General features: G+C 40.0%; 1 protein-coding gene across 1 annotated transcript in view; it reads right to left on the bottom strand.

Annotated features, from left to right (window-relative positions):
- The window catches only part of dgkg (diacylglycerol kinase, gamma), a 185,372-nt gene that overhangs the window by 156,427 nt on the left and 11,948 nt on the right, over positions 1-16,997 (bottom strand). Inside the window, exon 2 of the mRNA XM_085384270.1 lies at positions 2,348-2,823. Coding sequence (XP_085240396.1) covers positions 2,348-2,414 — 67 coding nt within the window. The 5' untranslated portion in view covers positions 2,415-2,823. The remainder of the gene's footprint in view (positions 1-2,347; positions 2,824-16,997) is intronic.

Here is a 16,997-nt window from a genome sequence, read left to right on the forward strand (position 1 = left end):
TGTCTCTGAGTATTGCACACCTTGTGCTTTTGGGCACTCCAGTGATGTTGCAGCTCTGAAATATGGCCAAACTGGTGGCAAGTGGCATCTTGGCAGCTGCACGCTTGACTTTTCTCAGTTCATGGGCAGTTATTTTGCGCCTTGGTTTTTCCACACGCTTCTTGCGACCCTGTTGACTATTTTGAATGAAACGCTTGATTGTTCGATGATCACGCTTCAGAAGCTTTGCAATGTTGAGACTGCTGCATCCCTCTGCAAGATATCTCACTATTTTTGACTTTTCTGAGCCTGTCAAGTCCTTCTTTTGACCCATTTTGCCAAAGGAAAGGACATTGCCTAATAATTATGCACACCTGATATAGGGTGTTGATGTCATTAGACCACACCCCTTTTCATTACAGAGATGCACATCACCTAATATGCTTAATTGGTAGTAGGCTTTCGAGCCTATACAGCTTGGAGTAAGACAACATGCATGAAGAGGATGATGTGGACAAAATACTCATTTGCCTAATAATTCTGCACTCCCTGTATTTAGTTAAAAAGCAGCAATAATGAGTTCAAGGATTTCAGCCATATACCAGGGTGGCATTGCCTGTGCTGTAGAGATCTTTGCATTCCTCCATGGATATGCCTCTGCAGGCCATCATGTTACCAGCAGCATAACCTCCTCCACGGCTTCTCCAGAAACTTTCATGTCTGTCATACGTGCTCAGAATGAATCATCAGTGAAAAGCACATGGCATCAGTGGTGGACGTGCCAATTCAGTATTCTGTGGCGAATGCGACACAAGGCAGTGAGCACAGGGCCCACAAGAGGACATTAGGCCCTCATGAAGTCAGTTTCTGATTTTTTGGTCTAAGATATTCACACCAGTGGCCTGCTGGAGGTAATTTTGTTGCTCTGAAAGTGCTCATCCTATTCCTCTTTGCACAAAAGAGCAGATATCAGTAACGTGATAGATGAGGACCTTCTACAGCTCAGCTACTCTAGCCCTCCTAGAGTAACCGCCTCTCCTAGAATCTCCTCCATGCTTTTGAGGCTGTGCTGGGAGACACAGCCAACTTTCTGCCAATGAAAGATAGTGATGTGCCATCTAGGAGAGGTTGGACTACCAACCTGGGTGGTGTCCAGGTACCGCCTCATGCTACCAGTAGTGACACTGACCCTAGGTACAGTAAATGCAAAACTAGTGGGGGAGAAAACTGCCAAAAATGATAGGGAGTGAAAAATGTCAGTGGGCTCCACCTGTAAAACCATTTATGTTTTGGGGGTTGTCTCCTTGTTGCCCCTCTAGTGCACCTGTTGAAACTGAAAAACGCCACTTTGTGCATCACTGTTTTAGGTACAGCTGTATATTAAATTAATAATACAGTATTTGGAGAGATAGAGATTCAAACAGTCCTAATACCACTCCAATGACAACATCAGTGACAGCTTTAAATCAGAGCATACACAGTAAAATAGTCCTATGCATGACTTTTCTATCATCTTTAGGGGAACACCTACTATTATCACCATGAAAAGATTGGGGTTAATGGCTCTGCAATCAGCCGGTGAATCTTACATGTTGCATGCTGTTCGTGTGGGTCTATAAGACAATGACTTATGCATGATTGTGTAATTCCTCGGTGGAATAGCTTCCGTGAGAGAATCACACTCTGTTCATCACTCACAATGACACGCACAATCCAGCAGGAGCAAGAAGACAGATGCTCCTTTGACTAACAAATGCAGCTGACAGTGAGGGAAGAGATAGCCACAAGGCTTATTCAGCAGGCTAATAAGTGGCAAACAGTCATGCAATACAAATCAAGCAGGTTGAACGGCCAGTGTTTGGATCCCTCCGATTGCTTTATGTATAAATATGACATATATATGTCTATAAAATACTGATCCCAATGTCAGCTGCTTCCTTGCCACGAGGGGTCACCACAGCAGGCTGGTCTACATGTTTTATGTGGCAGATTTTTACAACAGATGCTCTTCTTGACATGGCCCCAAAGTGGCTTTGCAATTCTAGCTAAAACAGAACCAGTACCCCTTTTCTCACCACTGGAGGCAGTATTTAAACGCATGCATGGATACATCACTTAACTGTAAATATACATAATTTGAAATGTTGTGCACATTATCATAAATAAACATCTAATTATCTAATTAAAAATAGGCTTAGGCTGCTGGAGGACTGCATGATTTGGACTGGCAAACAAAGCTTTTGAGTAACATCTAATGCATACATGAATGTGCTATACACAAATGGAGACACATACAGACAAACCTCATTATATGTACCTAAATCTGCCATGCAAACAAATCTCCGGACAAAGTCACATGGGTACTCACATTCACTGTACTGCTGCAGCTGGCTAAACTCAGCCGGGCTCAGACACACCCAGCTACTGTCTCCCATGCTGCCTGAAGCCAGGGGCTGAGCTCTTGGTGTCAGTCCACGAGTGCTGCAGTGGGAACTGATGGCTATCCTTCGGTCACGTTGTGTAAAAAGACTGAGAAGAAGAGGTTTTGGGATGTCATCGCTCCTACTTTACGAGAACCATAGGAGGGCAAGCTGAAAAAACTGAGGCCACATGAACAGTGGGGGAGGGAAGACGATGTTTATATTTCCCTCCCTGGATATTTAATTTGTCCCTTTGAATCACAAAATAAAATAGCATAGGATTTTAGTCTACTCAATCCAGTTCAGCCCCTGAAGCAATGAGACCAATGGGAAGTCTGTCCACAAAGGCTGCTAACTGATCCTGATCACCGGAAGATGGCACAAGTTTTCTCAGCATGCCCACATCAAAAATCCCTTTTTTGTCCTGGAGAAAGAGAGAGGGAGAGGAAAAAGAGAGAAAAGAGAAACAAATTTATTGAGTTGATCATCAGGCTTCTCTGATTCGATATGAAATATGTAGATAGCCTCATGTTAGCAGGCACAACGGAGAAATGAATGGGAGGAGGAAAAGAAGCAACAAGTATGAACAAAAAACGATTTATAAAAGTGAGGGGCGGACAGCTGAGGGAAATGCTGCAAAATTAAACCACCAGTCTGCCTTTAAAGTTTCCTATTTGTGACAAATGTATTACTTTTCTACAGCTGACCTGGGAAATTTGAAACGATGCAGATACATTTTTGGAGCCTTTTGTCTTCTGAACATTTCCCGTGGGAAATACATTGTAAGTGCACGACAAGAAAAGTCCCTGTAGACTCAAGCAGCTCATTTTTTAATGCTGGAATCATATTGTTAACATTATGTTTGCAAAGCTCTGCCCAACCTGAGCTTTGTTGTTTTGTCGCATTACAGTTGTTATTATATACTAGTATAGCCATTTAATACAGAATCATTTGCTCTGTGATTTTCAGCATGATGACAATTAAACTACTAAAATGGATATATGTGACGTGATAGTGCAATTTGTGTACAACTGAACAACACCATGGTCTTATTTAAATGGTTCACTTGCTGATAATCAACTAGTTCCACTTCTTAGTGTTCACTACTTCAGCACTGGACCTGCTATAAACGTGGTTTTCATCCCCTATGACCTGCAGCATGTTTGTAACAGGGTTTTGGTCACTTTAGACCTAACCCCGGATTTTGAAGCTATTTTCATAGCAATTTTATTGTTCCATAAGTCTAAAAATTATGATTGGTACTTGTGTAAAACTGCATGTGCTCCAAGGTAGTGATTTAAAACATTTTTAACATTAAAAGAGCTGGCATATGAGCCCTTCTTAAAGTAAATGGTAAATGGAAAGGTTCTTAGATAGCGCTTTTCTACTCTCACTGAGCACTTAAAGCACTCAATACAACTCATACATTCACCCATTCACACAAGCACTTTATCGAAGGTTTTTTTGAGTAGGTGACCCGCTCTACTACCTGAGCTACAGCCACCCCAAAAGCTTTCTATTTCTTCTAGTGGCCACAGATAGTATAGCAAAAAAAAAACAAAAAAAACAAAACAGTTCTATTTGTTTACTCCTTTTTTAGCATCTTGTTTTTATTTCATGTGTATTTTATTAATGTTAATAGTAACATTAGAAAGCACAGGTGTGTTCTGTAACATCAACGATGGCTGCATTCCACTTAGTCCACTAGAATGGCGTACAGCCACCTCTGCTTTCTATCATACTTTCATAAAGTCTGCTGAGAAAAAGTCTTTTCACTGATGGAACCATCTGAAACTTTACCAGAAGCTCAAAGCACGAGGTAAAACTTGGAGGTTTCCAGTGTAAAAGTGTAAAAAACAAAAGGAGATATTATCCATCTTGGCTCCTGGAAGAATCTGTGCTTGTGCTTTTTGTGTAAATTAGAAATGAGAGGATTTATTTGACTGATGTTGGAGTACACGTAGTTCCAAAAGAGAAGAGATAAAAGCACGGGTGACTAACTCTAATTTACCGAGGGAATAACAAGAGCTTATTTTTAGAAATGATTCTCAACTGAATGAAATATGGCTAGAAAACGGTTGTTATTTGTAACCCTTCAAAGCTCTGATTAGCATAAAAGCACTTGGGATTCTAGCCATTGCTTCACATCTGAGCCAGTTGGAGACACCGTGAACTACTGAGAGAGAATGCACTCGGAATTACTATAGTATTTGGACTTTAGGGTGCTAAACATTTACTACACGGGTAATGCTCAAGTCAAACAACAGAGGTAAAAATGTATAGTTAAATAACATAAAAATACAGCTCAGCACAGCTGTGTTTTGATGTTATTCACTTGTTTATATCAAAACAATAGTTACACTGTAAATATGTCACTGATGTGATTTGTATGCTGTATGCTCTCACACAATTCTTGTGTGTGTGTAATGTCACTAAAAACCTCCCTGTTATTGCTTTGGTTTCTAGCAGATTGCTTCGGTCACCACTAGTTTGTATGAAAAATGCTGTCAAATACTGGTGTGAGATGGTATAGGTGGGCTGACAAGTATGAAAATGGTTGGTGACCCTGAAAGGCAAAAGTCAGGTCTGAGTTGCCATCAAAGCCAGGACTGAGGAAACATGCGTAAGCTAAACATATATATATATATGATTTATGCATGTTTACTTAGCTAAATTGGGGCGACCGTGGCTCAGGGGGTTGGGAATCGCATCTGTAACCGGAAGGTCGCCGGTTCGATCCCTGGGCTCTCTGTCCTGGTCGTTGTGTCCTTGGGCAAGACACTTTACCCTACTTGCCTACTGGTGTTGGCCAGAGGGGCCAATGGCGCGATATGGCAGCCTCGCTTCTGTCAGTCTGCCCCAGGGCAGCTGTGGCTACAACCGTAGCTTGCCTCCAGCAGTGTGTGAATGTGAGAGTGAATGAATAGTGGTATTGTAAAGTGCTTTGGGTGCCTTGAAAAGCGCTATATAAATCCAATCCATTATTATTCATTATTAAATGTAGTTTTTATCTTATCTAAATTTATAGCGAGCATAATTACCAAATCATAGATGAAAACATAAATGTAATGTAGGATTGCAACACATAGGCTACTGGTTTTGGAATTTAGCTGTTTCATGTCTGTATTTGCATTTTTGTGAATGAGTCAGTGCTAAAAGACTGATTTGATTAGTAACCCAGTGACTCTAAATAGCAGAGCTTTTACAGTTTAAACCCAGCTTCTTTGTAGATAATGTAATAGTCATGCATCATTAAACTGCATACATGGCACGCCTAATGAATTTCAGAAAACTTGACCTCAAATCTTGATCTTGATCTTGAGGTCACCAGGCTTTGAATTAGTCCTGGAAAATTACATTTCACCTCTTTCTCAAGTTATTGTGTTCACAAGATTTTCAGAAAACATGACTTTGGACCTTGATCTTGAGGTCAAGATCACTGAGATTTGAACTTACCAAAGATTTTCAGTAGATGCACCTGTGGTATCGATTTAAAACTCCAATGTGGTCTTGTGTTCGCAAACATAAAAATGCAAATGTTCATCATGTATTCCCTGCTGTTGCAACCAAGTGAAATATCACTGAAACATAATAGTTTTTGTCAATAATCACCTTATAGCAATACTGTGAGTCAGTACTCTATTTTCTTTATATATTTTATACATTCCTTTATCTAAATATTTAAACATTAAATTACAGGGTAAAAATACAAAATAAATAGCTAAACACCAGAAATGATATAACCAGAAATTATTATAAACACACCACAAAATAAAAATGTGACATGCACTGTATGTATGTATATTATAATATTCAGGATACTTAAAAGTTTGCACTGAAAATCAAACAGTCAAACATTTATTCGTATGAATATTTGCTTTGCTGCCCTTTATATTACCTTATCTTAGTTCTGTGTTTCAGTCAGAAATACCTTCTGCCAAAAAGCCCTAAAGGAATACTTCCCAGCAAAAATCCAGTGGGCATAACCTGCACCCCCAGCAGTACATAGTGTATACTTTAAACACCTCTGCTGCTTTTAGGAGGTTTTGTTTGCAGAAGCAACACAAGGCCTTTTTAATTTCGCTCGGGTTTTACAGAAAGGACTCTTCAGTCCAAACATTATCACAGGGAAACTGTGTCATGCTTTATTCCTTAATATTCTCCCTTCGTCCTCTATCAGGTGCTCGCCTCACTCCCGGACTACATGCGAAAACAGCCAGCAGCATGCTGTAACAGGCTGTGCATGTTTACTGATGTTACTAATGGGAAGGGAACAAAGGGGAGGTCTATATGTACATGCTGTGAATCCATGACTGAAAGACAGAGCACGTGCAGATCAAGGGTAGTGGGCCTCCCCCTCTGAGCAGAGAGGGATTCTGTTTTGCTCATGAGGTTGCCTGGCAACTGTGACGTAACAGGAGTACATGACAAAGAGAGGCAAAGAGGGAAACAGGAATCACTATGGCTGCTATGACCAGATGTAACTACATGCCATGGATCGATACTGCACATGAACATATAAACCATGCAGATTGTTTACTGAACCACAAAATATCTTCAAGGATTGGTTTAACTAGTGCCTAGTCAGTCTAACTGCTAGGTGCTGATAAATACTAGTAGACAATAATTACTACTGTGTCTGTAATATAATATTAAGCAATTGTAAGATTGACCTATATTTTAAGGGTATATGCCTAAATTAGGCATAAACTGAGGTTGCTCCCTCTGCACTGCTGCTACGAAAACAAAAGTGCCAACCGTCCAAAAATATTTTCATCTCTCCTTCTTTCTTTGGCTTGTACATTTTCTCCGGTCTTGTTTGTGTTTCTTAGTTATTCCATTAACTTTTCCCTTTCTTGTTCCATCTACTTTTAGTGCTTTTAGTTTTCTGCTTTCCTGCCTTACATAAATTAGTTAACTCTACCTGGAAATACCAGCGTAATTCTGCTTTTTATTAGGTTACTGTGAATGTTTTTAGTGATTTTGAACATTAACGTGAAGCAATCAAATAACAACAAAAGAAACAATGAAGTGAGTTCACCAGTGGGAAGACGCGGTGCACTAGATGGTGGAAAATCGATTGAAAAGTAAAAGGAAAGTGACATGTCCAGCGGACTACTTGAAGGATACCAGTCTGTGTATTATGCAGAATAAAGAACATCAGAGTGCTTGTTTATTAAAGTTAGCTTGATAATGGTAATTAATTGCTCCACAGTTGGATTTTGAATGGATAAAATTCTGCTGGACTGAAGTGTCTTTGGGCTTGTTTTGGCAGTTAAAACTAGCTTTCATAACTACTGTTACCACTGTATACCCTGAAAACATATTTTATTCCATTTAAAAGTAAAAACTTAAAAAAAAATGAATGTGTTTTCTGTTTTACAGAAGTTGACAGAGTGAATGCAGTTTGGGCCACCAGGTGTTTACAACTGGTAAACCATATGCAAATAATGAGCAGAGGCAACTTTACATGTAGCTTGTTGTTGCCATACTGGCTGGTTAAATGACCATTATATCTCAGCAAAGACTTTCAATACTGTTTGTGGGTGCAAATAAAAAATTAAAAAAAGAAATTAATGAATTTTACAAACTTTTGTTTGTAAAAAATTATTTTTAACAAATTAACAAAATGCAATGAAATTTAATGATTCAACATCAGCTGGACTTTTAAGAAAAAAATCCATAAGACAAGGACACAAAAAGCTAATGTTGCATAAGTATCAATAAAAAAGCCAGTCAAACCTCGGTGGAGTTATGGGATTTAGATCTTCATAGCAACAATTGGTCTTTTCACTCAGAGGTTTTTAATTCACAAAGTGACCTAACATACCTAGTGTAAAATCAGGAAATATACTAGGATGTGAGAGTAACGTCAGTCTTTGTATATGCCTCTCTCTCAGAGAGTGATATATATATTTTTATGAAATAAAGCAAGTATTCCTGAGTCCCTCCAGTCTTTAATTCATTCTCAATAAGCCAGTCAAAACAGAGCTGAGCTGTATGAGCCTCCGCATTAAAACTGTTGCCTGTGATTTTAAAATGCGACGGTGACTCATAGAGCTTTGCAAAGAAAAATAGAAGGGTTATTTACACCTCCATGCACATTATGTTCATTCTGCATGCCGGAAAAAGCAATAGCACCTTTACCAGATACATAGTTTTTTAAGTTGCATTTAGGTGGCAGACAACAAAAAGGCATTGTAGTGAAACAGGTCATCTTACACGTGGTCACCAGAGTAGGCCCATAAAGTACCATCGAAAGATGGCAGGGAAGACATACGAATGAGACATCACCACCATGGAGGCTCAGCAGGTTATCTAAGGTCACCAGAGCAGCTGTAGAGCCCCTGGAGGGACACCCTGCATGGGTTTTGGGTCTGACAAATGCACACATCCACAGACGTCTCTTTCCTTTCCTCCAGTAATTTTTGGCTAGTAAGGATCAAGCTTTGTTACACTGGCTTTGTTTTCCTGATTTGCCGTATCGCCTTGTTGTTTTCCATGTGGTTTGAGACTTGTTTATTGTTCATATGCTACATGTTAGCTACTGTAGAATAGCAGCCTTTGACACTGTTGCCAGGTTGGTGGCACTTTAATTTGGAAGAGGCAAATATGCATGTAAACATTTAATGCTTTTAGAGTTGCATATAATTACTGTATGTCACTGCTCTGTTTATTTACACTTACAGCAGCTCTTCTGTCACTGTGGTGCTACAAAAGGTCCACCAAAACTTATGGATGTGTTTTAAAGAATAGCACAGCACTTCAGAATGTTTGGACATATGTGTGTAAGCTACATTATCATAAAATGAAAGGAACCACCCTTTAAAGCCGCATGAGGATCGCAAACTCTGCACAAACCACAATGTGTGGGTGGTGAGACTGAACCAAAACAGTGAAGTTGTGGGCTGGACAGCTTAACAGTGAGCGGAAACTCACTATAAAGCTCAGTGAAACCAAAAGCAGCAGATATAAGAGATGATTCATTGTAAATTCAGCACTACAAGCAACATCTTCCATAATAGACTTATTTTGGTATTAGTAAAGAAATTTTCCCTATATCAAACAAATTTGTCAGCCTGCTGCACTGCATTTTTCAACTGACAGTCTGTGGTTGACAACAGTTATCTTTAGAACAGACCAGCTAGAGAGCAACATCTCCACACTGTTCTGACGTAAAGAGGTTTTAAGAGTTGAGACAAATCCACTTACTCATTGGCATGGAGACAGTCAATAATAGCTGGTTTAAAGTTATTGATCGCAATATTTTACATAATGAAAACAAAGACTATAACATGTCCTCTTTAGGTCAAAATATGGTTAATTATCAAACTTAGAGATCCGTCCACAGTTGAACGTCAGACTGGCTGTCTGACGTTAAACTGTCCCTTACAACTTTGTTTGTTTTGGTGCCTTTTGGAACATTTTTGAAGGAATTGTGTAACAAATAATGTGACTTACTCCGTGGTGCAACCCATCCAAGCAGTTTGTGAGTGCGAGTGAGTGAAATTCTAGTATTTTATTAGTCTGTTACTTATCATGTTTGCTAGCGTTGGGAACCTCTATGGTTTAAACATATAATAGTTTCATTTATTTCTTTGAATGACAAAATAAAGACAAGAAATACAGTCATCCAAATTTCCTCGACTAAAACTATGATAGCAGAAAGTTGAATATGTGCCATTTTATTACCGTTCAATCTGAACCTACGTACCACTCCGGTCTGATGTCTCAGCATTCACTAGCAGGACATGTTGCAAGATATTAAGCATGTGGAGAGAGAAGCACTGCCAAATTAGGATAGTGATGATGAGTTCAGTGATACGACAGAAGAAGGAAGGGAGTGTAAACAGGGACATGATTATGTGCAGAGAGGACTAAATGGAGATGAGTCTGCAGGATAAAAGCAGAAGGTTGATTCATAGTCCAGTCATCAGAATTCCAACTAAGAAATTGTGAGGCAATGCACTTCAGTGTAAAACTGGAAGCCAAATGCCATGCAGCATGCTTCTGACGTCCCCACTGTAGAGGGCTAAACAGGATACTGTGGACTGGGAAGGCCCCTTCTACAGGAAGAGTGTTTTGATAGCTGAAGCTATGTTCTGAGACAAAGTATTTTTCCCTGTCCACTGCAGGAAGCCATAGGACTGTGTGACCATATGATTAAATGGATAGAGACAGCAGCTTTTTTCTGTGTCAAACATCAGTCACTTACAGCACTGAGATAATCTTCATGATCCAAGCACTTCTAAATATAGACATCCTGTCATAACTGGGTCGGTAGATTACCAAAACACTTTAGAAACCTCACATTCTAGCTCCAGTTCACACCTGCATTATGTAGTAGCTCATACTGCAATGCTGCATTGTCTGCCTATGTTTTAATGAAACAAAGGCAGACAAAGCCTATGTTTCACTGAACTGAGGATTGAGTGTTTTTGGTGCAATTCATTTCTTTTACTCTAAAACTGTATTTTTCCTCAGATCTACTCTGACACAAGAGCTCAGCTTATATATCAGTAGACACACTTGAATTCAACTTGTTTGTGAATGCTTATAATGGGGAAACGTTTATCATTTCCACCCACAACAGAAAGCCCTACCATTTGACAGCCTTTAAACCCCACCCAGTGAGTGAGAAAGTGAGAAAGAGAAGGTGATCTCGAAGACTGAACCACGTGAAATTTAAATGAATTTATGTGTAAGTTCAATACGGAAGATGTGTAATCACTCTTCTGCCTGCTTTTCTAAGTGTCCAGCTGCTTTTCTGCTCTTTACAGGACTATTGCCTTCTCACTCTGTCAGTCTCAATACTGGCATCATTACTCTAGTCCAGTCATCTTCCAATATAACCCACCTCATCCCCAGCTCCACCTCAGTCACCTCAGCCAGAGCTCTAGTCAAGCCTCAGTCCTCATCTTCACCACCACCAGCATCTAGACTGCAGGGGGTCCTGTTCTAAATTGCATCAGTCCTGGGATTCCCGATCTGCCATGATGTGTGATCAGAATCTAATTGCCACATTTATTTCTCAATCTCAATAAATAATGCTAAATTCTTCCAAGTGATCTCTCCTTATTGGACTAATTTCCACATGGAAATTACCAAGCCTGGCTCACACAGATGAAACCCACACTCCAAGTGCTCAAAGGTTACAAACGCAACCCCTGTGGGTGTTACAGAAAGACCAAATTACTGCAACAGGAGGGCTGTCATCATTAGCAAGCACGTTTTTATTTATACAGTCAGCTGAACTTTTTACCCATAAGCATCATGTGTGTCCTGTACATATTCATTCACCTATCCAAATCATCATGCTCCAATCACTTCCATGCCACAGGTGTGTCAGCATGCAGACTGCTTCTAAAAACCTTTTGCAAAAGAATGAATTGCTCTTAGGAGCCACTGAATTCTAGTTTGGTACTGTGATAGGGTGCCGAATGTTTAACAAATTCATTAAAGAAATTTCCTTGTTACTAAATATTCCACAGTCAACTGTTATCGGTATTATAACAAACTGGAACTGATTGGGAATGACAGCAAGTCAGCCACAAAGTGGTAGGCCGTGTAACATTACAGAGAAGGGTCAGCAGATGTGTGGAGTTTGCATGTTCTCCCCGTGTTTGCGTGGGTTCCCTCCGGGTACTCCGGCTTCCTCCCACCGTCCAAAGACATGCAGCTTGTGGGGATAGGTTAATTGGATAATCCAAATTGTCACTGAGTGCGAATGGTTGTCTGTCCCTGTGTGTTAGCCCTGCGACAGACTGGCGACCTGTCCAGGGTGTACCCTGCCTCTCGCCCTATGACAGCTGGGATAGGCTCCAGCGCCCCCCGCGACCCTGAAAAGGACAAGCGGAAGCGAATGGATGGATGGATGGATGGTCAGCAGATGCTGAGGTGCATAGTGCATCTTTCATGTAGTGCATCTATGCCACCTGAGCACTCAAACCACTTTATATTTTTTGTAGAAGCAATCACTACAGACCTCCAAACCTCATGTGGTCTTCACATTAGCTCAAGAACAGAGCTAAAGAGCTTCATGGTTTTGGCTCCGATGGCCGAGCAGCTGCATCTAAGTTTTACATCAACGGGCACAATTGAAACCGTCAGATTCAGTGTAAAGCATGCTGCTACTGGACTCTAGCTGGTAATATGATAGATGAGTCTGGGTTTGACAGTGGCCAGCAGAACGTGACTTGTCTGACTGCATTGTGCAGTGTAAAGTTAAGTGAAGGGGGGTTATGGTGTGGGGCTGTTTTTTAGGAGTCTCGTTCCATTTTGGACAACTTCATGCTCTCAACTTTGTGGAGATGGCCCCTTCCTGTTTCAACATGACTGCGCACCAGTGCACAAAACAAGTTCCATAAAGACATGGAGGAGCGAGTTTGGTGTGGAAGAACTTGACTGGCGTGCACAGACTCCTGACCTCAACACAACAGAACACCTTTGGAATGAATTAGAGCAGAAATTGCAAGCCAGGCCTTCTCATCCAAAATCAGTGTCTGACCTCACAAATGTGCTTCCGGAAGAATGGTCAAAAATTTCCATAAACATTTTCCTAAATCTTATGGAAAGCCTTCCCAGAAGGGTTGAAACTGTTATAGCTACAAAGAGTGGGCCGACATATTAAACCCCATGGATAAAGACTGGGATGGTACTCTTATTTTAATCAGTGTTTCAAACTTAAATATGATCAATCTATCTCTATTAATGGGCTACGTACCACAAGCTGGCAGTAATTGAAATCCTAAATAATAATTTGATACTGATGACCATAATTTTTTATTACTAGACCGTGCTTGTAGGTATTAAAGGTACAGTACTGCAGTGCTTTGAATCATATCTATCTAGTAGTCTCCAATTTGTTCATGGAAATGGAGATTCCATTTTACACAGTCAGGTTCCCCAAGTTCTGTGCTACGATCTATTCTGATTGTGATTGAATTATACATCCACCTTCCAATGACACTGCCTAAAAAAAGAAATTTAAAAAAAATTACATAAAGCCTTTAGCATGCATTTTCTCCACGATGCAGATGATACCCAACTTTCTAACCATGAAGCCAGATCAGTAAGTTAAACTATGTCTTAAAGACTTAAAGACCTGGATGACCTCTAATTTCCTGCTTCTAAGTTCAAATAAAAATGAAGTGATTGTACTCAGCCTTAAAAATATAGTGTCTTATTTTTGTGTTTATATTCTATTTACCCTTTATTTGTACAGGTGGTCCCATTGAGTGTGTAACTCTGGATGGTTAGACAGGAAGGAATCTTGGAGTCATTTTTGAACAGGATATGTCCTTCAATGCGCGTATTAAACATATATGTTTAATATTTGTAATAGCCTTAAAATGAGAAACATCCTGTCTCAGAGTGATACTGAAAAACTATTCATGCATTTATAACTTCTAGCTGGACTTAATCCTTAATTATGAGGATGTTCTAAAACCTCTGAAAAGCCTTCAGTTGATCCAAAATGCTGCAGTAACAGTACTGACAGGGACTAGAAAAAGAGACCATATTTCACCTATACCAGCTTCTCTTTACTGGCTCCCTGTCAAATCCAAAATCAAATTTAAAATCCTTCTCATCACATGCAAGGTCTTGAATAATCAGGCCCCAGACCTCATAGTACTGTATCACCCCGAGAGAGCACTTTGCTTTCAGACTGCTGGTTTAATTGTGGTCTCTGGTGTATGTAAAGGTAAACTGGGAGGCAGAGCCTTCAGCTTTAAGGTCCCTCTTCTGTGGAGCCATCTTACAGTTTGGATTCAGCAGACAGACACCCTCTCTACTTTTAAGAATAGGCTTAATCCTATCCTCTTTGACAAAGCATGTACGAAGAAAGTTTTTCCTTCCCACAGTCGTCAAAGCACTTACTAATAGGGGGTCATCTGATTGTTGGGGGTTTCTCTGTTTTCTCTGTATTATTATACAATCTTTACCTTATAATATAAAGTCTTTTGGATGCAACGATTGTTGGGATCTGGTGATATATGAATAGAAATGAACTGAATTGAAATTTTGGCAATATAGTACATACAATTTCTAGATTTGAAGTTTTACTGCCAGTCAAATAAGCCTTTAAAATCTTTAAAGAAAACACCTTGTCTTCAGTCACTAAATAACATAACTGAGAAAAACATGTCATTTAACTTGTCATAAGCAACCAGTCACAGGTCACAATAGGTAAGTTGACAGGTGTTACATTTTAAATGAAGTCTACACTACACTCATTTAATGGTTGTTCTTTATTTTCATGACTATTTAAATTTTAGATTCTCACTGAATGCATTAAAACTATGAATGAACACATATGGAATTATGTTGTAAAGTGTAAAATAACTCAAAACATGTTGTATATTCTTTAAAATAGCCAACCTTTGCTTGATGACTGCTCTGGTGACTACTATTGGTAGTCACCTAAAATGGTTTTCCACAGTCTTGAAGGAGTTCCCAGAGATGCTGAGCACTTGTTGGCCATATTGCCTTTACGCTGTGGTCCATCTCATCCCAAACCATCTCCACTGGGTTGAGTTCAGGTGACTAAGCCATTTGGCGCAGCACTCCATCACTCTCCTTCTTGGTCAAATAGCCCTTACACAACCTGGAGGTGTGTTTGGGGTCATTGTACTGTTGGAAAATGAATGATGGTCCAACTAAACGCAAATTGGATGGCATGGCATGACGCTGTAGTATGCTGTGGTAGCCATGCTGGTTTAGTGTGCCTTCAATTTTGAGGCAAGACACCATCACACCTCCTCCTTGCATGTAGAGACCATCCATTCACTTTTTCTGTGTCGCACAAAGACATCAAAGGAATGTATGTGTGCAACATTTGACAAAGAATGATACATTATGTAAATGTGCGTGTGAATGAGGCTTGCCGTAGAGTAGAAAAGCACTATATAAGTATCACTTCATTTACCATTTAATTACTAAAACACATAAACAAAATTAGCCTGATATCATGATTAAACTAAATGGTAAATGGTAAATGGTAAATGGCCTGCATTTGTATAGCGCTTTTCTAGTCCATAGGACCCCAAAGCGCTTTACACTACATTCAGTCATTCACCCATTCACACACACATTCACACACTGGCGATAGCAAGCTACATTGTAGCCACAGCTGCTCTGGGGCGCACTGACATCTTGACTCACATCTAGAGCCAGCCTGCATGTGCTCTGACTCAGCAGGGACCATATAAAATGCAATAAATTGAGAATAATTAATTGAAAGCAACTCACAACCTCCGAAAGCCTGACTACATTATATTAATAAAATATATTTTAAAAGAACATCTGGTGCCGGATTTTTGTGTTTTCCTCTAAATAAAAGACAATTACACAAATTGGTGACTAAAAATTCACCATAATAGAGAAAATTAAGTCCTTGGACCCCACTTTGTGTGCCCCCCGACAATGCTCGATTGAAACCCGTGCCCAGTCCTGCAGCATGACAGTGAGGAACCAAGCAGTCACATTCATGCTACAGGACTGGGCACAGGTTTCAGTCGAGCACTGCACACCTGCAGCAGCTCATATCTGCTGTTCAATTTGCATTTTCCTGTGTGGGTGTGTTTGTGTGTGTCTCAAATGCACATCATCAGCGCTGTCTGCACATTCAGAGCTTTCACTAAAAGAAGGAACTCTAACAGCAAGTGCACGTGGGCTGAGGTTTAATTCTTTCACCCTTGAGATGAAGTGGGGTCAGTTCTTCAGCATTAGTCACCAAAGCACTTGAATCACTTCAGTCACCTGAATCCTATGGCAGGTTTCCTCTGCTTTGATCAGACAAATTAGTGTCTCTAATGGCTCATTAGGCTTCTTGAAGTGGTCTAAGATGTTAGGGAAGATGCTTAAAGTACTTGAACACTAGAGAAGGGGCTTCAAGAGGACTGACTGATAAATGCAAATGACATTAAAGTGTTTTTTAGATAGAAGAGCACTCGGGAAGAATACCGTTAACTCCCTATTAAAATGGCCTGTATTTGTATAGCGCTTTACTAGTCCCTAAAGACCCCAAAGCGCTTTACACATCCAGTCGTCCACCCATCCACACACAGGTGCCCTGGGGCACACTGACAGAGGCGAGGCTGCCGGACACTGGCGCCACCAGGCCCTCTGACCACCACCAGTAGGCAACGGGTGAAGTGTCTTGCCCAAGGACACAACGACCGAGACTGTCCAAGCTGGGGCTCGAACTGGCAACCTTCCGATTACAAGGCGAACTCCCAACTCTTGAGCCACGATCTCTTCTCTTCTTTTAAACTATGTAATAGTTTAAAAGAAAGTTATCCAAGATTCCCCCAAATTTAAATTCTTAAATGGATTAAATGGATAGAGACAGCAACCTTTGTGTCAAACATCAGTCACTTATAGCAAACTTTTTTAACAATTATATTTATATTTACAGAAACATGGTAATCAGAATATTTTCTGTTAGGCCAAGTCCTCATAGTGCTACAGTGTAGCTGTGGAACTATTATTATTATACTATTATTAATATTATTTTATTACAAAAATGTTTTTATAAATATCTTTACCCTTATTGTTGATAGGATAGTAGAGATACTAATAGATAAAGATAGTAGC

Source organism: Rhamphochromis longiceps, linkage group LG16, assembly GCF_057381845.1.
Source record: "Rhamphochromis longiceps isolate RC_006_pf linkage group LG16, R_longiceps_female_GT1.1, whole genome shotgun sequence".
Lineage (NCBI taxonomy): Eukaryota > Metazoa > Chordata > Actinopteri > Cichliformes > Cichlidae > Rhamphochromis > Rhamphochromis longiceps.